At 42.6% G+C, this 23556-nt stretch overlaps 1 protein-coding gene across 4 annotated transcripts in view; it reads right to left on the bottom strand.

The window, feature by feature from the left end:
• Positions 1-23556, bottom strand: part of LOC129827981 (LIM domain-binding protein 2-like) — a 94708-nt gene that overhangs the window by 55318 nt on the left and 15834 nt on the right. For all 4 annotated transcript variants that reach the window (XM_055889333.1, XM_055889334.1, XM_055889331.1 and 1 more), the window contains exon 2: positions 20086-20188. In XM_055889333.1, the coding sequence (XP_055745308.1) occupies positions 20086-20188 (103 nt within the window). The remainder of the gene's footprint in view (positions 1-20085; positions 20189-23556) is intronic.

Genomic DNA, 23556 nt, shown 5'->3' with positions numbered 1-23556 from the left:
TTTTTTACCAGAATGACAGGAGTTTCATGATTTTTACTTCTGGGGGTGAATTATCCCTTGAAGATATCGACACACACACATACAAAAAAATCATTGATGTATTGATCTTTTCTGAGTGTGTGATCAATGATTGAAGAGATTCATGCTAGCCTATTTAACAAAACAAACAAACTGGTCTTGCTATCGACCTGTGTCTTTGCTTACTGTATCTCCAGGGGCAAGTAATGCTTGAGATAATGCAATGGATGGCCGAGTGTACACGCCAATATAACCTGGTACTGCTGTTACTGTTGGGTCAAAGGTTAAGGTCCATGGAGGAAAAAGAGGCGAACACCATGTGACAAACAGCTGACTTTGGCCAAGTAACGTCAATTTATCATTTGTAAAAAAAATTTTTTTATATATCCCTTTTTACAGTAACATTTGTCACAAAGATATTTAAAGTAACTAGACCTCTGAAGAGCAAGCAGCAGCACAGTGGGAAGGAAAAACTCTTTAGAACAAAAAAAATTAAAGAGGAACCAGACATCCTCTGGTATTACCGCGTAGATGTTTGGAGTACATGTGAAAGGACAGCAGATATGGTGTATTCTAAATGTGCCAATATTCACATTTCACAGTATATAAAATTATGTAATAGTGTCTTGTTTGTAGTTGAACTCTTGTCTGTATAAATAGAGTAGGGACGAATAGGTTAAAGACACACATACTGTAAATTACAGTACGTAAGATCAACCACACACACATATAAATTTGCATACACACACACACACACACACACGATGATGATGATAATGGCGCCGGAGGGTGTGCTGTTTTGTTTGTTTTTCCCTATTGTTTGTAACTCATTTTGTACATAATGTTGCTGCTACCATCTCTTATGACCGAAAAGAGCTTTTGGTCATCAGAACAGCGATTACTCACCTCGAATTGGATGAAGATTTTTTTTCTTTAATGAGTCGGACGAGAAGGATATACTGCTTTGTCGAGACAAGGCCCAAATCCTGTCATCAGCATAAAGAAAAGACAGAGAAAAAGGGGGAGGAGGGCGGGGTGCCTTGTAAGAATCTGCAGACGAGTATGTAAACCACCACTCCCATCCGTATTATAGGCCAATGTGCAATCATTGGAAAACAAAATGGACGATCTACGATTAAGACTATCCTATCACGGGATGTTAAAAACTGTAATATCTTCTGTTTCACTGAGATTTGGCTGAATGATGACACGGATAATATAGAGCTGGCTGGCTTCTGCCTGTTTCGGCACGACGGAGCAGCACCGTCTGGTAAGACGAGGGGTGGGGGTGTCTGTCTATTTGTCAATAACTTCTGGTCTAATTTTAAAGAAGTCTTGAGGTATTGCTCGCCTGAGGTAGAATACCTCTTGATAAGCTGTAGACCACACTGTCTACCAAAAGAGTTCTCATCTATATTATTCGTAGCCATCTATTTACCACCACAAACCGATGCTGGCACTAAGACCACACTCAGCTTGCTGTATAAGGCCAGCAAACAAGAAAATGCTTGAGCTCCTAGTGGCCAGGGACTTTAATGCAGGCAAACTTAAATCCATTTTACCTAATTTCTACCAGCATGTCACATATGCAACCAGAGGAAAAACAACTCTATACCACCTTTACTCCACACACAGAGACGCATACAAAGCTCTCCCTGGCCTTCCATTTGGCATATCTGACCATAATTCTATCCTCCTGATTCCTGTTTACAAGCAAATCCTGTTCCAGGATTCATTCAATGGCAATGAGGAGTATACCACCTCAGTCACCGGCTTCATCAATAAGTGCATTGACAAATTCGTCCCTACAGTAACCGTACATACATTGCACAACCAGAAGCCATGGATTACAGGCAACATCCGCACCGAGCTAAAGGCTAGAGCTGCCGCTTTCAAGGAGCGGGACACAGTTCCAGATGCTTATAAGAAATTCAGCTATGCCCTCAGATGAACCACCTGTACAAAAGGAACACCTATGTGAGAATGCTGTTCATTGACTACAGCTTAGCGTTCAACACCATAGTACCCACAAAGCTCATCACTAAGCTAAGGACCCTGGGACTAAACACCTCCCTCTGCAACTGGATCCTGGACTTCCTGACAGGCTGTCCCCAGGTGGTAAGGGTAGACACTGATCCTCAACCCTGGGGCCCCTCAGGGTTGCGTTCTTAGTCCCCTCCTGTACTCCCTGTTCACCCACGACTGTTCACCCACGACTCCAACACCATCATTAAGTTTGGTGACGACACAACAGTGGTAGGCCTGATCCCCAACAACGAGACAGCTTATAGGGAGGAGGTCAGAGACCTGGCAGTGTGGTGGCAGGACAACAACGTCTCTCTCAATGTGAGCAAGACAAAGGAACTGATCGTGGACTATCGGAAAAGGAGGACCGAAGAGCGGGTCGAGAGTTTCAATTTCCTTAGAGTCCACATCACCAACAAACTGTCATGGTCCAAACACACCAAGACAGTTGTGACGAGGGCACGACAACACCTTTTCCCCCTCAGGAGACTGAAAAGATTTGGCATAGGTCCCCAGATCCTCAAAAAGTTATACAGCTACACAATCGAGAGCATCCTGACCGGTTGCATCACCACCTGGTATGGCAACTGCTCGGCATCTGACTGTAAGGTGTTACAGAGGGTAGTGCGTACGGCCCAGTACATCCACTGGGGCAAAGCTTCCTGACATCCAGGACCTATATACTAGGCGGTGTCAGAGGAAGGCCCAAAAAATGGTCACATTTTCACCCAAGTCATAGACTGTTCTCTCTGCTACCGCACGGTTAGCGGTACCGGGGCACCAAGTCTAGGTCCAAAAGACACCTTAACAGCTTCTACCCCCAAGCCACAAGACTGCTGAACAACTAATTAAATGGCCACTTGGACTATTTACATTGACCCCCGCCCCCTTTGTTTTTACTCTGCTGCTACTCACTGTTTATTATCTTTGCATAGTCACTTTACAAATTACCTCGACTATCCTGTACCCCCACACACACTGACTCGGTACCGGTACCCCCTGTATATAGCCACGTTATTGTTATGTACATTTCTTGTGTTGCTTTTTGATTGCTAGATTTTTTTTACTTGGTAAATATTTTAGCAACTCTATTTCTTGAACTGCATTGTTGGTTAAGGGCTTGTAAGTAAGCATTTCATGGTAAAGTCTACACCTGTTGTATTTGGCGCATGTGACAAATAACATTTGATTTGACACACCCATCTAGAATATGGGAATCACTGCACAGAACATTAAATATCAATCAGTCATAAAACTTTGATTAAAACTCTCTCTGTGCTCTCTCTCTCTCTGTGCTCTATATCTCTCTGTGCTCTCTCTCTTTCTCTGTGCTACATCTCTCTCTGTTCTCTATCTCTGTGCTCTCTCTCTCTCTCCATCTCTCTCTCGCTCTCTCTTTTGCTATCGCTCTCTCTGTGCTCTCTCTGTGCTCTCTCTGTGCTCTCTCTGTGCTCTCTATCTCTCTTTGTGCTCTATCTGTGTGTGCTCTCTCTGTGCTCTCTCTCTGGCTCTCTCTGTGCTCGCTCTCTGTGATCTCTCTCTGTGCTCTCTATCTTTCTCTTTGCTCTCTCTCTGTACTCTATTTCTGCTCTCTCTTTGCACTCTCTCTTTCTCTCTCTCTTTCTCTCTCTCCATTTTCATCTCTCTCTGCCTGTTTGGCTGTATGAACTGTACGACTTTGTCTGTTTCTTTTTGTGTCGAACACTTCTCCGAAAGGCACTCAGATAGTGGCAATTAGCGAATTCATTAAGATCCTAACACAAATTGTCAAAACACATTAGCAAAGGAGCATCATTAAAAAGTTTAGCACATTTTAGAGAGAGGTAACCAAATATAAAAGGCAAAGAGCCGTCTAACTGAATAGTGAGTATTCTTTAAATTTGAATACTAAATTCAGGGCTGAGTTGTAGTGGTTTGCTATTTTCTTAACTCAAATGTTGTATTTAGACATGGACAAAAAAAAGGCTTGGGCAAACCTAAAGAGCCTGAAGTATGAAAAAGAACGGGATGTTGCTAAGACATGTCTTGTATTTATTATTAAAAAGTAGCTTTCCATTATAAAGTCTTTGACAATACAACACAACTCGGTAAAAAACATTTCAGTCCTCATTTAAGGTGAGGGGGATGCGCGCAATAAATCTGACGTCGACTATGAAAATCCCCCTTAAATGCAAACACATACTGAGCAAATGAACACAAAAAGTAAGTATGCAAGTTCAGCCTTGTATTTTCTGTCATTTTGCTACCTAAAACCCAAAGAGTGAGCTCATTATCAATTACGAGAGAGCATCATGTTTTTTTATTATTATTGTTAACTTTTTTTAGGGGGTAGATCAGCTTTAATATTGCAGATAGATTGTGGCATCTATCATGTGTTTACAATCCGCTTCATTGCAGCTTTAAACTGTTGCATCAACAATCAACACAGCCTTCAATGGTGGGTCGAAACTCTCAAATCTTTAAAAATCTTTTCACTGTGTAGGCATTCTTCCTGTGCTGTGCGTCAACCTAAGAATTTCATTATCCAAAACATCATTTATTGATGGATGCAAAAAGAAACTCAACAATATATTGATGAAAGATGAATTTCCACAGTCATGGAAGACCTCTCTTTTTTGCCTCTCTCCATCAGCATATGGATTCTGGTTTTGATTGAATATAACCCTTAGTGTTTGGAGAGAGCAATTATTTTACTACCTCAGCTACGAACAGACAGAGCGGGAAGAGACAGAGAGAGAGAGAGAGCGAGAGAGAGAGAGAGACGCATCTCCAGTCACCCTCATCCAACCCTCCGCCATGCCTGAATGCCGCCGGGGGTGGGGGGAAGAAGAGCAGGCGGCGGGAGGACTGGGGGGAGGAGGAGAGGGAGGTAGAAGGGGGGGGGGGGGTGAGGAGGGGGTATACATCCCCCCCATCCCCTGGAGGCCAGTCCTCCTCTCCTCTTCACCTCCATCCATAATTCAGGAGGGGCTGCTGGAGGCCGGGCCTCTCTCTCTACTCTCCCAGCCCCAGAACAGGGCCCCGTGGGGAGGCAAGAGCACGCACCGAGAGCCCCTTGGGCTACAACCACCACAATCACCATCACTGCCTTAGTGCTTAGACTACCCCCAACACCAGCACAACTAAGTCTTGTATCAGCACTCGTTAGCTTGGTCAAAGATCTGGATGAAGATTTTATATTGAAATACATTGCTTTTAATAAAGCAGTGATTTAGATATGATTGTACGCGTACAGTGCTTGTAAAAAAAGAGCTTCATGTTCATTTCCTCGGTCTAACTGTGAAGTGTCACTAACTCAATGGCAGAAATGAAGGTCTAAGAATATGATTGGAACATGACCAGCCGAGTTAATGAAATGAGCAAAGACACAATTTTTTTGTGTAAATTTATCAAAATCATTAAAGATTACTATTACCGTACAGTATTATTTAATAAATATTCTGTTCATCACAGCAATCAGTTCAGTTCACTTTCCTCAAAGAAATACCTTGCTTCGTTCTGCTAAACGATCATTTCAAACACTACCGAGTCTCTGTGTATTAGCCACATACACACACAAACACACAAAAGTGGTGTGTGAGTGAGTCTCACTTATACACACAAGCAGCATCTTGCCATCCAGCTGTGTTTCTTTAAACAACTCCGATTCTCTTGCGTGGCTTTCCTCTGGTGTTACTCTCAGGACGGTGGGGATTCGCCCCAGGTAGGTGATTGTAAGCCCAGCGGGACTGGGCGAGATGCTATCAGAGCATGTTTCAGATCCAGCCTGGATTATCAGAGGCCATGCAGAGAGCACAGAGTACCGGTCATTACCATTGATTTGGCCACGCCGGGAGTCAAAGACAGACAACGGGAGTGGAATGGGCCCAGTCAAATAGAGTGTGTGAGTGAGTAAGAGGAAAAAGCGGCACATAAAAACTTAATACCTTAAGTGAGGCCTTTCATAGGCTGAGAGCGGGGCAGAGGAGTCTAATGCAGATCCACTGTTTGTAGTACTGGTTGATGTGTCTTGACCCATATGTGTTATCTATAAAGATATGGATTTATGTATGAAAGTGTGTGTGTGTGTGTGTGTGTGTGTGTGTGTGTGTGTGTGTGTGTGTGTGTGTGTGTGTGTGTGTGTGTGTGTGTGTGTGTGTGTGTGTGTGTGTGTGTGTGTGTGTGTGTGTGTGTGTGTGTGTGAGGGGGGGTGGCGTATGTGTGAGTGAGTGAGTGAGTGAGTGAGTGAGTGAGTGAGTTAGTGAGTGAGTGAGACAGCATGTATGCATGTCCCAGTGTGTGTGTGTATGCATGTTCTAGTGTGTGTGTGTTTGTGTGTGTACGTATGTATGCAATTATTCTGTGTATGTAATCCAGGTGGATTTCTTGTATTTTCCCCTGTGGAGATGAGAATCTTTTTTATTGTTGATAATATTGAATCCTCTCTCCCCTTTCACAGCGCGAGGCTTGTTGACTTTTCGAGACGGTTCAGAATTTAAAAGTAAATTTTTTCATGACTTGCATGTTTGTCACTTCCATTGTAACCTGATTTCACAAATGGAAGAAAACAAATACAATATGCTTAACAAAGTACTTTGTGAACAAGACTTTTGATTTATGTCAAACTACATTTTAGAGTCTTTTTGATATGCAAAATACATCATTTTTCTAATAAACTGTGTCTTGAGGATATGAAGGCACTGTATTTACCATGAAAATGTTGTTGACATGTAATAGCACTGTGTTTGAGTTACCAGCCAATACAAATCTAACATAACATTTTCAATTTAGAATATTCAATATATATATACACCCCCCCCCCCACACGCACACACACACACACACACACACACACACACACACACACACACACACACACACACACACACACACACACACACACACACACACACACACACACACACACACACACACACACACACACACACACACACACACACACACACACACACACACAGAGAGAGGGAGACAGCCAAGCCAAAGGAGGAAGCAGCTCTGAAACCAGCAAACACAATTGCTTTGCAGAGGCAATGCGATAGAGGAGAGGGAGGGGCCTGCTGTTTGCGAAAGCTATTGTTTCCCAACTGGGAAGGGAAGCCTGGTTTGTTAGGTTTGTTTTTGTACGGGGCACAGAAAGTGGTGAGAAAGCAGGAAGATAAGAGACTTGCCCATCCTTTATGACAGCTGGTGCCCTTGGATAGGTCTCCCCCTTTTCCTGTTGCCCTGTGCTCAATGGTTCCCATCGTGATCTGATCATGACAACCTGGCTGAAAAGCTACGGACCACTCCCCAAGTTGAACAGACTAAAACAGACCTCAATCTGCTGCTATGTGTTGAGTGGTGTCTGCATCATTGTCTGAGTCTTGCGTTGAAGTGAAATATGTATATTGTACAAATTAGCAGTACACATAATGTTGACCCTAACCACAGATCTAGAATCAGTTTGTAGTAGAAACTTTTATTTACTCCAAATTTTTTCAACAGACATTTTCTCTTACTCACCAATACAATCTGTGACGCATGATATACTGTCATTCTCCCACACACCTACACTCTCAATTGACATGACATGACTGTTCAGGGTGGAATAATGGTGCCAAAGCAGTTTCTCTCTCTACTCTCCCTCCCCTTACTCCTACTGCAACTCTTCATCCAAAGGATTCATTTATCTGTCTCATACACCGACAGACAGACACGCACAAGCACACACACACACACACACACACCTACTGCTTCTCTTCCTCCCTCTATCATTTTCTCGCTCTCTCTGTCGCTTTGCCTCTGTGCCCGATCCGTTGTCGCCGTGGTTCCCAGGCCTGCGCGGCTGTCAATCAAACGGACCAGGCATCTTCGCTCTGCAGCTGAGCCAAGGCCACATCAGCCCACCTGTCAATCACTCTGCTCAACATCCCTTCTCCCCCTTCCGATCCCCCTGTCCACCTCTCACTCAGATACCCCCCAACATCAGCATCAACACCCTTACACCCTCAAACAGCTCCCACCAAAACCATGTTTATCGCCCCCCCCCCCCCCCCCCCCATATCAGCATCAACAGCCCCAACCCCCTCGCCGCACCCCCCAAAACCCTGCTAATTTCTCAACCACCCCATATCAAAATCAACCCCCCACCCCTCATCGCCACCCCACACCCATGTAATAATGCAATATCTCCTCTTCCTTTGCTGTGGCGTCAGAGGATTCTTCTCTCTGATAGCACACAGTGTCTGTTACAACACGGGTACGACCTGTTATGACAGGATAATGACGTGTTATGATGCCATTACGATGCCTTATAACGGTTATCTGTAGGCTATTCTAATTTGGATTGTACAATATGATGGAATGCATAGTAATGAGCTACTGCAAAGTCAGATGATAACATATTTTTTTCTTATTCATAAAAAAAAGAAAAATCTCTCTTCGAGCTGCTTACGGTGAGATTTTACTGCGATCCGATGTAAAAAATACTTTTTTTAGTAATTGCTGTGAGATTGCGTCATGTTGTTGAACTTTCATCACGTCCTATATATTGCAAGAGTCTAAGATATTTTGGGTGATTTTTAGGTCATGGGAAGGGAGCACCAATTCAGGAAGTTTACTGAAAATATACTCTGTATAGCAACAAAGAAAACCAACAAGGCATCTTCTAAACCACGAAAAGGATACTGTGGTAAAGCTGCATTTTGGTAACATTTGCACAAACAAATATCTATAATACCATTGATCTAAGAAATCTTCATACTGTATATGTACATTATCCTTATATGATTATGCAATCCTTTTAGGATCCTTATACACAATGCTTATCAGGAACATGTTAGAACTAGCAGTTCGCTTCTAATCGGTGTCCAATGTCATAATTCTGACAATCTATGCAAAAAAAACACTAAAGGAAGCTTAATAAACTAGATCAGTAGCCAGGTATGAAAAAGTCTGTTCTTTGAGGGTGGAAGCTGGAATGAGAACGAGAGAGAGGAATAACACAAATGGTGGGGGGGATGGGTAGGGAGAGGAGACGAGACGAGAAAGAGGCAGAGGGCGAGAGAAAAACTGAGAGAGCGCAAGAGAGAAAGTAGAGCGAGCTGGGAGAGAGAGAGAGAGAGAGAGAGAGAGAGAGAGAGAGAGCAAGTCATAGGGCGAGATAGAAGGGAGAGAGAGAGACATGTCCATCTCAAAAACATTTTCTTCCCTTAAAAACCTGCGGCATAATGAAAAAATACATGCTGCTAGAAGAAACGCTGTATAGAACCACCAATATAGAAGCACCCTTATTTTAAGCAGTAGAGGCTATAGGTTGAGTACTGCATTCAACAACAGGCCAATCTAACTTGCCTATGAATGCTATACAAACAATTTGTCTCAGGCATGTCCTTCATTTGCAATAAATCAAATGCAAACACATTTTTTTTGGTGCCGAAATCAAATTCAACATAACGTGCTCGTCTCACACCGAACAGAAACGACAAAACGTGGTTCTTTTTTTTCTCTGATAGCTTTCATGGGAAAATAGGCCTCGAGCTGAAGACCGCTCACTCACTCATCACACAGTAACTACTGATTACTGTTATTACCAGGAGATCAAACTCAACCATTTCTGTGTTTTGAGAGAATGCTTGAGGCTGAGATTGGATAGAGTTGAAAGTACGTGCCGTTTAGACAGTGCAGTTCAGGTGACGATGGGCATTGTAGTCCGACGTGGGACTAATAGACAGCCATCAACCACGGGAGCTACTTGTTGAACTACATATCAATTACACCTTACCAACATACTTATAAAGCATCTATTATGCATTAGTAAGGCGTACTAATGCATTAAGCAGTCGTGCATGAATGATGGTTCAGTCAGTGTGGCATGAAACACACTAAGTATTTCAGTGTAAGGCAGTTAACCAGTCACAACTCCAATACATTATTTTACCATAAGACACATCATATATCTACATGCACTGGTTTAGTGTACACTTTCACAATAGTTTGTTATCAATAAAACGTCCCAGTAAGTTGCAGAGCGTTCAATTTGCCTGCTGGGCGGCAAGGAGAACCAAGCTCCTCTAAACCCATTGACAATTGCTTGCCGTTTTCCAAGGGATTGTTAAATACATTTGAACTATTTTGGTGGCAATATCATCACCTCTTTGAAGAGCATAGTCACAACTACACATTTCTGATTATTCCATGCAAAACAATTGCACACATTTAGCTTGAGTTATACAGCAGTTAACTGCATGCTTTTCATGATCAGTAAACATCAATTGATCATGTGATTTCAGATACGTGAGGGTAGCCTCTCTCTCGCTCAATATTGGCCACCATTAATTGGATATTTGAGGGATTTAAAATAAAAGTGAACTATAATTGACGAGTGGTTTAGGTTAATTTCCCATCCTTTTTGGGCTCTGCCTGTCAAGCAGCAGAAGGGCACATTTTCCAATGTACTGTTAGCTGATAATGTTTACTTTGCAAGCTACCAGTAGAAACTTTGTACAGTTGGCTAGACCTAATGTACTTTTCTCTCCAACCAACGTAGGCCTACCTAGCGAAGTTGTCATGCCCTGGCCTTAGTATTCTTTGTTTTCTTTATGTTTTTTAGTTAGGTCAGGGTGTGACATGGGGAAGGTATGTGTTTTTGTATTGTCTAGGGGTTTTGTATGGTAAAGGGGTCAGTGTCTTGTCTAGGTGTTTGTATGTCTATGGCTGCCTAGATTGGTTCTCAATTAGAGGCAGCTGTGGTTCATTGTCTCTGATTGAGAGCCATATTTAAGGCAGTCATAGGCATTGGGGTTTTGTGGGTAATTGTCTATGTTGAACGTTTGTTGCTTGTCTATGCACTTACGTCATTTAGCTTCACGGTCGTTTGTTGTTTTGTTTAGTTTGTATTCAGTGTTCGTTTCGTGTTTTTCCTTTCTCTAAATAAAAGAGAATGTATTTTGCACACGCTGCGCCTTGGTCCTCTCTCTCACCCATAGACGATCGTGACAGAAGTTAGCTAACATTATCCTCTTTTCAACATTGTTTTTCCAGAGTGTTTAATCACGCTTGCGTCTGACAGACATGATAGGCTACATTGATTGATGGACCACGTCAAATTGGCTAGCTAGCTAATAGATCTCGTCAATATGGCTAGTTAACAAGCCAACTCTCAGGGGATGAACTAGATGGCTATGTTCAAATATTGTTTGATTTGCTTGCCATCTGTAGAGTTGATGACAATAGTCCGACTGACCATTTTATCAGGAAGAGGACTTGCCAATGTCAAGCTCTGTCCAAAAGCCTAATATCCGATGAAGCAAGCTAAATGACACACGGATCTGGAATTACTTGATCAGTTGATGTTTGCTGATCTTGAAAATCATGCAGTTGCCTGCTGTATAACTCAGGTGATAGAGCTAAATGTGGAGTAATCTGAATTATTTAGTTCTGGCTATGCTCTTCAAAAGGTGATGATATTAAAACCAAATAGGTATAACCTTTATTGGTCCCACTTGAATTGAAATGAAGCTTATAAAGGCTTCCTAAAGCCTTCATAATGCCTTCATAAGCACTACATAAATGTGTTACAAAGCATTGATAACCGTATGCCATGCATTATAAATGGTTCGTAAATGTGGCATAACTGTGTGACATAATCACCAATGTCAAATGACTTGATCAGACTTGCCTAGTTAAATAAAGTTGAAATAAAAAAAGGGACATAACCCACTTATGTTATATATGATATAAACATGTGCTTTATAAAGGGTGACACGTTGTGCTGAAGGATGGCACACGCTCTAAAGTGAAGTCATGTTGGTCACATTACACCTAATCTCATTCCCAAACACTTCCGGCCAAATGTGCAGAAGGTCTGGCGGACCAACGCATCTGTCACGATCGTCTTGATATGAGAGATTGGACCAAGGCGCAGCATGATATGAATACATCCTATTTTTTATTATACGAAGACGGAACACGAAACACTTATACAAACTAACAAAAACAACAAACGACCGTGAAGCTACAAACGCAAGTGCACACAAACTTACGTTTAACATAGACTAGACATAGAAAATGACCCACAACAGCTAAAGCCTATGGCTGCCTTAAATATGGCTCCCAATCAGAGACAACAGTAACCAGCTGTCTCTAATTGAGAACCCATTCAGGCAACCATAGACTTTCCTAGACAACTACACACAACACTAAACCATCTATTCTCCTTAACCCTCTAAATCATACAACCCCCTAGACAATACAAAAACACATACTTCACCATGTCACACCCTGACCTAACTAAAATAATAATGAACACAAAGATAACTAAGGCCAGGGTGTGACAGCATCAAACTTGGCCTTTATTAGTTAGGGTTAGGTTTAAAATCAAATTTTAAGAAGAGACATTTTGGAGATAGGCAAGGTTTAGACTTAATTATGACTTTGTGGCTGTCCTTTACAAATCAGCAGAATGTTAATAATGTATTTATTGACACTTTAAGTAGTACTTTAAGTAGTACCTAATACTTAGTTTGAAGTGAGACACCTTCGGTCGTTCATAACACATCCATAAAGAATCTATATCGCATAACGCTGTACTTACGTGAAAGTCAGACACCTTTGGTCATGTATAACACATACATCAATCAATCAATCAATCAAGTTTATTTTATATAGCCCTTCGTACATCAGCTAATATCTCGAAGTGCTGTACAGAGACCCAGCCTAAAACCCCAAACAGCTAGAATGCAGGTGTAGAAGCACGGTGGCTAGGAAAAACTCCCTAGAAAGGCCAAAACCTAGGAAGAAACCTAGAGAGGAACCAGGCTATGAGGGGTGGCCAGTCCTCTTCTGGCTGTGCCGGGTGGAGATTATAACAGAACTATGCCAAGATGTTCAAAAATGTTCATAAGTGACAAGCATGGTCAAATAATAATCATGAATAATATTCAGTTGGCTTTTCATAGCCGATCAACATAATGCCTTATATCATATCACGCTGTACTTACTATAAAGTCAGACACCCTTGCAGTGGCAATTTTAGCATGTAAATCTTGGCGGGGGAAAAAAACAAGGTCGAATCATGATGACGTCAGTGATCTTCACGTCGTAGTTCTAGAAAGGGGTCCGAGTTCCCGACTTACAATTCCAAGTTGGATGACCGTTCAAAAGGTATTTTGCCAGTCGGAGCTCGTTGTTTCCAGACTTCCCAGTTGTCTTGAACTCACTGTAGTCTAGTTTTCGCAGTTCCGAGTTAACAGTTGTTTTGAGCGCGGCAGAAATCATGCTGGATTGGCAGCATGGCCAATGTTGAATGTTTATCATTTTAAGCTTGGAAAAGAGACCCTTAAACCCAGAATTGGGACCACACACCCACTCCACTGAATAGCAGGCTAGTGATTGCTTTGCAGTTAGCCACTGATTCCTTCCAAACCACTCAGTGTTGAATTTGCAATTTCCAACTTGTTGTGTAATGTTTATGTCCAATGGCCGATGAGCACCGATGCATTTTATTTATAATTTCTCTTTATTATTTATCTTCATATGACAAGGATTAAAAAGGATTTGCCATTAGATTGTTGACTTTATTCATGATGATGACTGCTAGCTAAGATTTTGAAAGTGTGATGTTGTGTTCAGTCCAATCATAGCTACTAGAGATATAACGTGATTTGACCTAATTTTACCTGTGGCCAATGACCTTGAGTCTTCTTGGATGGGCACTTCTAATGTAACTCTATGGCAGCACCCAATTGGCTTGAATTTTCTAGCCATACCCTTAGATTTGGCAGTGACGTAGTGTCCCCATGAGTGACCGAACACTTAGCCGATCACGGCGCAACTAGAGAACATTACCAACCCCGACGTTCCGTATTTTCCGCTGGCTGCCCCACCACCACAGAAAGCACTGAGCTAGGCTGAAACACCCGCATTTTGGAGCTGCCTTACTCAAGAAAGCAAAAAAGAGACCATGTTTGTATGGAGGCTTTATTAACTAAATTATATACAGTATATATACACTGCTCAAAAAAATAAAGGGGACACTTAAACAACACAATGTAACTCCAAGTCAATCACTCTTCTGTGAAATCAAACTGTCCACTTAGGAAGCAACACTGATTGACAATACATTTCACATGCTGTTGTGCAAATGGAATAGACAAAAGGTGGAAATTATAGGCAATTAGCAAGACACCCCCAATAAAGGAGTGATTCTGCAGGTGGTGACCACAGACCACTTCTCAGTTCCTATGCTTCCTGGCTGATGTTTTGGTCACTTTTGAATGCTGGCGGTGCTTTCACTCTAGTGGTAGCATGAGACGGAGTCTACAACCCACACAAGTGGCTCAGGTAGTGCAGCTCATCCAGGATGGCACATCAATGCGAGCTGTGGCAAGAAGGTTTGCTGTGTCTGTCAGCGTAGTATCCAGAGCATGGAGGCGCTACCAGGAGACAGGCCAGTACATCAGGAGACGTGGAGGAGGCCGTAGGAGGGCAACAACCCAGCAGCAAGACCGCTACCTCCGTCTTTGTGCAAGGAGGAGCAGGAGGAGCACTGCCAGAGCCCTGCAAAATGACCTCCAGCAGGCCACAAATGTGCATGTGTCTGCTCAAACGGTCAGAAACAGACTCCATGAGGGTGGTATGAGGGCCCGACATCCACAGGTGGGGGTTGTGCTTACAGCCCAACACCGTGCAGGACATTTGGCATTTGCCAGAGAACACCAAGATTGGCAAATTCGCCACTGGTGCCCTGTGCTCTTCACAGATGAAAGCAGGTTCACACTGACGCACAGCCCTCCATGTGCTCGCCAGAGGTAGCCTGACTGCCATTAGGTACCGAGATGAGATCCTCAGACCCCTTGTGAGACCATATGCTGGTGCGGTTGGCACTTGGTTCCTCCTAATGCAAGACAATGCTAGACCTCATGTGGCTGGAGTGTGTCAGTAGTTCCTGCAAGAGGAAGGCATTGATGCTATGGACTGGCCAGCCCGTTCCCCAGACCTGAATCCAATTGAGCACATCTGGGACATCATGTCTCGCTCCATCCACCAACGCCACGTTGCACCACAGACTGTCCAGGAGTTGCCGGATGCTTTAGTCCAGGTCTGGGATGAGATCCCTCAGGAGACCATCCGCCACCTCATCAGGAGCATGCCCAGACGTTGTAGGGAGGTCATACAGGCACGCGGAGGCCACACACACTACTGAGCCTCATTTTGACTTGTTTTAAGGACATTACATCAAAGTTGGATCAGCCTGTAGTGTGGTTTTCCACTTTAATTTTGAGTGTGACTCCAAATCCAGACCTCCATGGGTTGATACATTTGATTTCCATTGATAATTTTTGTGTGATTTTGTTGTCAGCACATTCAACTATGTAAAGAAAAAAGTATTTAATAAGAATATTTCATTCATTCAGATCTAGGATGTGTTATTTTAGTGTTCCCTTTATTTTTTTAAACAGTGTATATATATATTTTTTTACGTTTACAAACTGATATGTGATACGTATTTTTGCCAAAATAACATGCAACATCCTTTTTTACCCTTTACCTGCCATGAATGACGGGTCGCCACTGCTACCAACACATTTTGCTCTGCATGACTGCACTTTAGACTGTGTCATCCTGCAGCACAGCATTTGGGGGGAAGTTGAGGTCCTGTCCAATATTGACTATGCACCCAAGAGGGAAAGAGGTTGGGCCATCCTAGAAATGTTTTAGCGTCATAGAATATAACATACACAGAGTGTTGAAACATGAGGAACACTCTTTCCACAACAGACTGACCAGGTGAATCCAGGTGAAAGCTATGATCCCTTATTTAGTCCATTTGAAAGTGTAGTTGAAGAGGAAGTTGACAGGTTAAAGGAGGATTTGTAAGCCTTGAGACATGGATGTTGTATGTGTGCCATTCAGAGGGTGAATGGGCAAGACAAAAGATTGAAGTGCCTTTGAACGGGGTATGGTAGTAGGTGCCAGGCGCACCAGTTTGACTGTGTCAAGAACTGCAACGCTGCTGGGGTTTTCACACTCAACAGTTTCCTGTGTGTATCAAGAATGGTCCACCACCCAAAGGACATCCAGCCAACTTGACACAACTATGGGAACAATTGGAGTTAACATGGGCCAGCATCCCTGTGGAACTCTTTCGACACCTTGTAGAGTCCATGCCCCGATAAATTGAGCTTGTTCTGAGGCAAAAGGGGGTGCAACTCACTATTAGGAAGGTGTTCCTAATGTTTTGTGCACTCAGTGTATACAATTTAGCAGCCACTTTTATCCAATGCATCTTAGAGTCATGCATGCATACATTTTTAAGTAAGGTTGGTCCAGGGAGTCATGCCTACTTTCCTGGGATTGCAATGCTCTACCAAGATGCATGACGAGGTTATAAATGATTTGTGAAGCCTCAATTTAATATAATTTATAAAGCCTTTCATAAGAGGTGATTATGCTACCCTTTTCTTGTCATATTTGACCTAGTGGGTTATGTCACATTTTACATTGGTGGATATATCACACAGTTATGCCACATTTATGAACCCTTTAAAAAGCATGACATTATGATTTGTGACACATTTATGTAGTGTTTCTGAAGGATAATTGGAGGCTTTATAAAGCCTTTATAAGCTGCACATAACTTGAAAACGGCAAGTAGTTGTTAATGTGTGTGTGTGTGTGTGTGTGTGTGTGTGTGTGTGTGTGTGTGTGTGTGTGTGTGTGTGTGTGTGTGTGTGTGTGTGTGTGTGTGTGTGTGTGTGTGTGTGTGTGTGTGTGTGTGTGTGTGTATGTACAGTGCCTTCAGAAAGTAAGGCCTTTTTCCACATTTTGTTGTGTTATGGCCTGACTTTAAAATGTATTACATTTAGATTGTTTTGTCACTGGACTACAGATAATACCCCATAAGTGAGATAATCTTTTTCAGAAATGTAACAAATTAATTTCAAATCAAAACATGAAAATGTCTAGAGTCAATAAGTATTCAAGATCTTTGTTATGACAAGCCTAAATAAGTTCAGGAGTAAAAATGTGCTTAACAAGTCACATAATAAGTTGCATGGACTCACTCTGTGTGCAATAATAGTTTTTAACATGTTTTTTTTAAATGACTACCTTACAGTATCTCTGTACCCCACACATACAATTATCTGTATGGTCCCTCAGTCGAGCAGTGAGTTTCAAACGCAGATTCAACCACAAAGACCAGGGAGGTTTTCCAGTGCCTCGCAAAGAAGGACACCTATTGGTAGATGGATAAAAATAAAAAATCAGACATTGAATATCCATTTGAGCATGGTGAAGTTATTAATTACACTTTGTATGGTGTATCAACACTTTGGATGGTGTATCTTTGTCACTACAAATATACAAGCATCCTTCCTAACTTAGTTGCTGGAGATTAAGGAAGCTGCTCAGGGATTTCAGAATGAAGCCAATGGTGACTTTAAAACAGTTACAGAGTTGAATGGCTGTGATAGGAGAAAACTGAGGATGGATCAACAACATTGTAGTTACTCCACAATACTAATCAAATTGACAGAGTGAAAAGAAGGAAGTCTGTACAGAATTAAAGTCCTATGTTTGGGGCAAATCCAATACAACACATCACTGAGTAACGCTCTCCATATTTTCAAGCATAGTGGTGGCTGCATCATGTTATGTGTATGCTTGTCATCGTTAAAGACTGGGGAGTTTTCAGGATAAAAAATAAGCGGAATAAACGGAATAGCACAAGCAAAATCCTACAGGAAAACCTGCTTCAGTCTGCTTTCTAGCAAACACTGGGAGATGAATTTACCTTTCAGCAAGACAATAACCTAAAATACAAGACCAAATATACACTGGAGTTGCTTGCCAAAAACTGTAACTGCCAGAAGACAGTTACAGTTTTGAGTTAAATCTACTTGAAAATCTATGGCAAGACCTGAAAATTGTTGTCTAGAAATTATCAACAAAAATTGGTTGTTGATCATTTCTAGACAACCATTTTCAGGTCCTGATAGAGCTTGAAGGATTTTGTGAAGAATAATGGACAAATGTTACACAATCCAGTTGTGGAAAGCTGTTAGAGACTCAGCCAGAAAGACTCACAGCTGTAATCGCTGCCAAAGGTGCTTCTACAATGTATTCACTCACTATTTCTGAACTTCATTTTCAATAAATTTGCAAGAACTTCTAAAATAACGTTTTCACTGTCATTATAAGGTATTGGGTGTTGATGGTTGAAAAATAAATCATTTTTTGAAATCAGGCTGTAACAAAACAAAATGTGGAATAAGTCAAGGGGTATGAATACTTTCTGAAGGCACTGTATGTCTGTGTGTCAGTCTGAAAACCTGAAATTAGAATGACTCTGACTGACGGTGAGTCATCATCGTCATGGCGTTTAGCTGTCCGTTCCCGAGGGAACCAGGTTACCGTCTCAACACTGAGGGGATTTTCTATTTTTCTATTTGAAAAGAACAAGGCTGTGTACACACATATACACGCGCATGCACCCATGCACATACACACACAATCTCTAGGTTGAATTACACGCATGTATTTGTACACGGCAACGTATTTCAAACCAACAGTAAACATACATGCCAATATCTATGCCTGTCTGATATTCAATGAGCTGATGCTATTAAAAGGCAGGCTATGTAGATGAGCATAAATGACAATACTGCAAACCCCACTAGCAACTACCTACGTGATATGATGTGGCATGATCTACTGTAAACTGTCTTTCTACGTAGAGTACCAATACTGACAATACTCTAGTGATGATGTCAAAAGCATGTTGTTACTCAAACACATTTCTGAAGCGGGTACAAGTGAACCTTTTTAAGTCCTTTTAGAAATGGAATTAATCTGGTGGATTTAAGTCCTTTTAGAAATTGAATTAATCTGGATGATTTGGAATTTAAGTTTGTGTTGTATTCAGTTTGTATTGTATTGTATTTTCAATTCTGTTTATTGAAATGTGTCCACCTGTGTTTGTGTAATGTATTGCATTGTTTGTCAAAAAACAAGGTTTGTCTTGAATTAAACTAAACATATTTACACTTTGTAACCCACAACGTTCCATGGTTCATTGAGATGTATTTTGGCTGTGTGCTCTGCCCCGGTCACTCCCTAGCTCTCTGGGGTGACGTTGTCCCTAGGTACAGATCTAGGATCAGCTTCCCCTCCCTGAATCTGTGATCAGAAATGTTTGTAACTTGTAACTAGGAAACTGTTTATAGTTTAAAAGCCTAGTTTTCTCAATTCCAAGTGAGAACAGTCCGAATGACTTGTTTAAGGGATATTGTGTTGATTGTCAAGATACACTACATTTCCTCTGTGGATTATAGCTTCTACCGCAAGTTTGGAAGGCGTACTCTCTAAGGCCTACGTTTTCCTTCTGTGGAAAACATTCATTTGGATTATTACACAGACTAACAATTGAACAGGTAACATCAACCCTTATTTAATTTCTTGTGGCTGGATAATTTGGAGTTGAAATAAAGTGTAAGGTCACGTCAGAAAAAGGCATTACAGCAGAAGGGTATCTCATGAATCCGGTTTGAGGAGTTAGAGAGGTAACTTTGGTCAACGCTGAGTTCAACTCGGGAAAACCAGTCAAACGAACGTGGCTTACCTTTTAGCCAGGTACATTTCTATGGCAGCAAATCCTTCAGAACAAACCCGAGGGGTATTCTACAAAGCCAGCTAGATCTACTCAGTTTGAAAGATAACTTTCCTTCCGTTTTGATTTCGGCAGAAATGAAAATGGGCCACTGACCAGCCATGGGTTGATGTTTCAACATTGTCTCAATGAAGAGTTCGGTGTTCGACTAGCCATGTGCGACATGCTGTTACAAGCTTGCTAGAGTTAGCAGCAGGCAGACGAGCAATATCCACCTTCGTAGTACGAATGAAGCCTGAGCTGGAATGTGAAGCTAACTGAAGCTGGTTAGCTTTAGAAAACTCTGAGTAGATCTAGCTTGCTTCGTAGGATAACCTCTCAGGTAGGCCGTGAGCTACTGAAACAGAGGACAGCTTGGTAAACCTGGTGAATTGTGGGTAGAGCAGTCTTACTGTATCTCTTTGGTCCATCCTCCAGGCAGAAGGAGAGGGTCAGGGTGGCGTCCTCCTCAAAGAACTCTGTGGCAAACGCATCCCACCACAGACTGTCACTCTCCTGAACGAGAGAAAACGAGAGAAAGTTGATCAATAATTCAAATACTTCTAATATTATCGTCTCGTTTTCATCGTTGCACAGAACATATTTGATCAAAACAACAGATTGCAGACTATTTACGCATTCCCACCATCTCATTGCTCCACGGTAAGTACAAAAACGTCAATTTTCCACATCCGACAACCAACACACGTCACGAATCAACCCAGGACATCCGCCACTGTATACAACATCATGGTATTGAAATCACTTTGTAAATACTAACAGGCTAAATGTTGCAGCCTTTCACCTGCCACTCTCGGAGAAATGACACTGTCATTTACCAGATAATGTACCTTAACCCGGGGACGACCCCAGCGTGACAAGTGATGTTGATTTCACCCGACATGTTATGACAGACCGAGAGGCTTTCATTCGTCCCTCCACCGAGGGACCGCCAGACCCTCCCAGATGTTTACAATTATCCATGTCAACATCGCCTAGTGTCAAGTCCAATAAGTGCTGACCCCACGGGACTTAATGTGCTTCATATCTGCAGGTCTGGGGCTAGGTGTGTGTGTGTGTTTGTGTGTCTGTGGTTTAAGGAGGGCTAAGTGGGAAGGGAGCGGAGGAGGGAAGGGACTAGACCACCTGCAGTTCATTTAGGAGGTGAATCAATATGTGCTCATGACCTGGAGAAGAGAGCATCCGCTGGTCAAATATCATCAAAATCCCTGGGTTAGAGACTAGTGATAAGCCTATGATAAGGTACTTTAAGGGCTGGGATCAATTGCTGATTGAGGTAAACTGCAATGCTGGTTCATTGAGAATGTTTACACTGTATCGGAGCTGTTAAAAATGTCGAAAGCAACACAACCTAAGTTGATCCTGGTGCAGACATTGTCATTGGATATTGACACAAAACCATATTGGAAGTGTGGTTTCCAACTTAACTTTTTCAGGACCCTGTCTTTCAAAGATGATTCGTAAAAATCCAAATAACTTCACAGATCTTCATTGTAAAGGGTTCAAACACTGTTTCCCATGCTTGTTCAATGAACCATAAACAATTCATGAACATGCACCTGTGGAACGGTCGTTAAGACACTAACAGCTTACGGACGTTTGGTAACTAAGGTCACAGTTATGAAAACTTAGGACACTAAAGAGGCCTTTCTACTGACTCTGAAAAACACCAAAAGAAAGATGCCCAGGGTCCCTGCTCATCTGTGTGAATGTGCCTTAGGCATGCTGCAATGAGGCATGAGGACTGCAGATGTGGCCAGGGCAATAAATTGCAATGTCCGTACTGTGAGACGCCTAAGACAGTGCTACAGGGAGACAGGACGGACAGCTGATCGTCTTCGTAGTGGCAGACTACGTGTAACAACACCTGCACAGGATCAGTATCTCCGAACATCACACCTGCGGGACAGGTACAGGATGGCAACAACTGCCCGAGTTACACCAGAAACGCACAATCCCTCCATCAGTGCTCAGACTGTCCGCAATAGGCTGAGAGAGGCTAGACTGAGGGCTTGTAGGCATGTTGTAAGGCAGGTCCTCACAAGACATCACCGGCAACAACGTTGCCTATGGGCATAAACTCACCGTCGCTGGACCAGACAGGACTGGCAAAAGTGCTCTTCACTGACGAGTCACGGTTTTGTCTCACCAAGAGTGATGGTCGGATTCGCGTCTAGCGTCGAAGGAATGAGCGTTACACCGAGGCCTGTACTCTGGAGCGGGATCGATTTGGAGGTGGAGGGTCTGTCATGGTCTGGGGTGGTGTGTCACAGCCTCATCGGACTGAGCTTGTTGTCATTGCAGCCAATCTCAACGCTGTGCGTTACAGGGAAGACATCCTCCTCCCTCATGTGGTACCCTTCCTGCAGGCTCATCCTGACATGAGCCTCCAGCATGACAATGCCACCAGCCATACTGCTCGTTCTGTGTGTGATTTCCTGCAAGACAGGAATGTCAGTGTTCTGCCATGGTCAGTGAAGAGCCTGGATCTTAATCCCATTGAGCACGTCTGGGACCTGTTGGATCGGAGCGTGAGGGCTAAGGCCACCCCCCCCCCCCCCCCCAAAAAATGTTCGGGAACTTGCAGGTGCCTTGGCGGAATAGTGGAGTAACATCTCACAGCAAGAACTGGCTAATCTGACGCAGTCCATGAGGAGATGCACTGCAGTACTTAATGCATCTGGTGTCCACAGCAGATACTGACTGTTACTTTTGATTTTGACTCCCCCCCCTTTGTTCAGGGACACATTATTCCATTTCTGTTAGTCACATGTCCGTGGAACTTATTCAGTTTATGTCTCAGTTGTTGAATCTTGTTATGTTCATACAAATATTTACACATGTTAAGTTTGCTGAAAATAAACACAGTTGACAGTGAGAGGACGTTTCTTTTTTTTGCTGAGTTTATGAAAAATGATACTCCTCTTCCAATTTCAAATCAAATCAAAGTTTATTGGTCGAGTGCACAGTTTAGCAGGTGTTATAGCGGGTGCAGCGGAATGCTTATGTTACTAGCTCCTAACAACACAGTAAAATGCCAAGTACACAAATAATACAAAAATATATAATAATGTTGAAATGCAGGAACAACGTCGGATTAGCAGTAATTCAAATGCAATCTACTGTATACCTATACACACCGGATGAATTTACACCAGATACACTAAGTATGATATGTACAGCAGTAGATATATTAGAGTGAGCTATGTCAAGAATGCAGTGTGTAACTATGCAGTGTTTATAAACAGTGTAACTCAAAATGTAATGTACAATTCCCGCACGGTCACATATTTGCACCACTGCCGCCCAAATTTAGAGCAAGCAAACTGTGTTTCTTCATTTTGACCCAGATACCCCCACTGCTGCACCATCATTGCATTTTATCAGCACACATCAAAAGCTCAATGAGTCATGAACTGGGACTGTTGGTGGTGATTATTAACTCAACAGGAGTCTGCGTTGTGTGTAACTGGGCTAGTACCAGGCAACTGGCAGTGGATGGACTCTGCCAGGGGACAGGAGGACACCCAATGGGCACAGATGTCAGTTCAACATCCAGTTTGGATTTACATTTGGTTTGGTTGTACAACTAACCTGAATGCAACATGAAATCAACAAAAACATTTCGGGTTGATTCAATGTCATCGCATTGCTTTTTTTCTGTTGAAATGACGTGGAAGCAACGTTGATTCAACCAGTTCTTGCCCAGTGGGCAGGGTGGTATGGTGGTGGGATGGGTGGAAAAGCTAACATTTTCTGGGACATGGATGCCTTAGTGCAGCAGCGTTTCCCTAGCGGATAATCAACAACAATGGTCACACACGCGACTGACGAGACCTCCACTGGGACAGCACTGGATGAGC

This window comes from Salvelinus fontinalis, chromosome 29 (assembly GCF_029448725.1).
Source record: "Salvelinus fontinalis isolate EN_2023a chromosome 29, ASM2944872v1, whole genome shotgun sequence".
NCBI classification, from domain to species: domain Eukaryota; kingdom Metazoa; phylum Chordata; class Actinopteri; order Salmoniformes; family Salmonidae; genus Salvelinus; species Salvelinus fontinalis.
The sequence above is the reverse complement of the archived record's forward strand: the minus strand, read 5'-3'. Positions and strand labels throughout refer to the sequence as shown.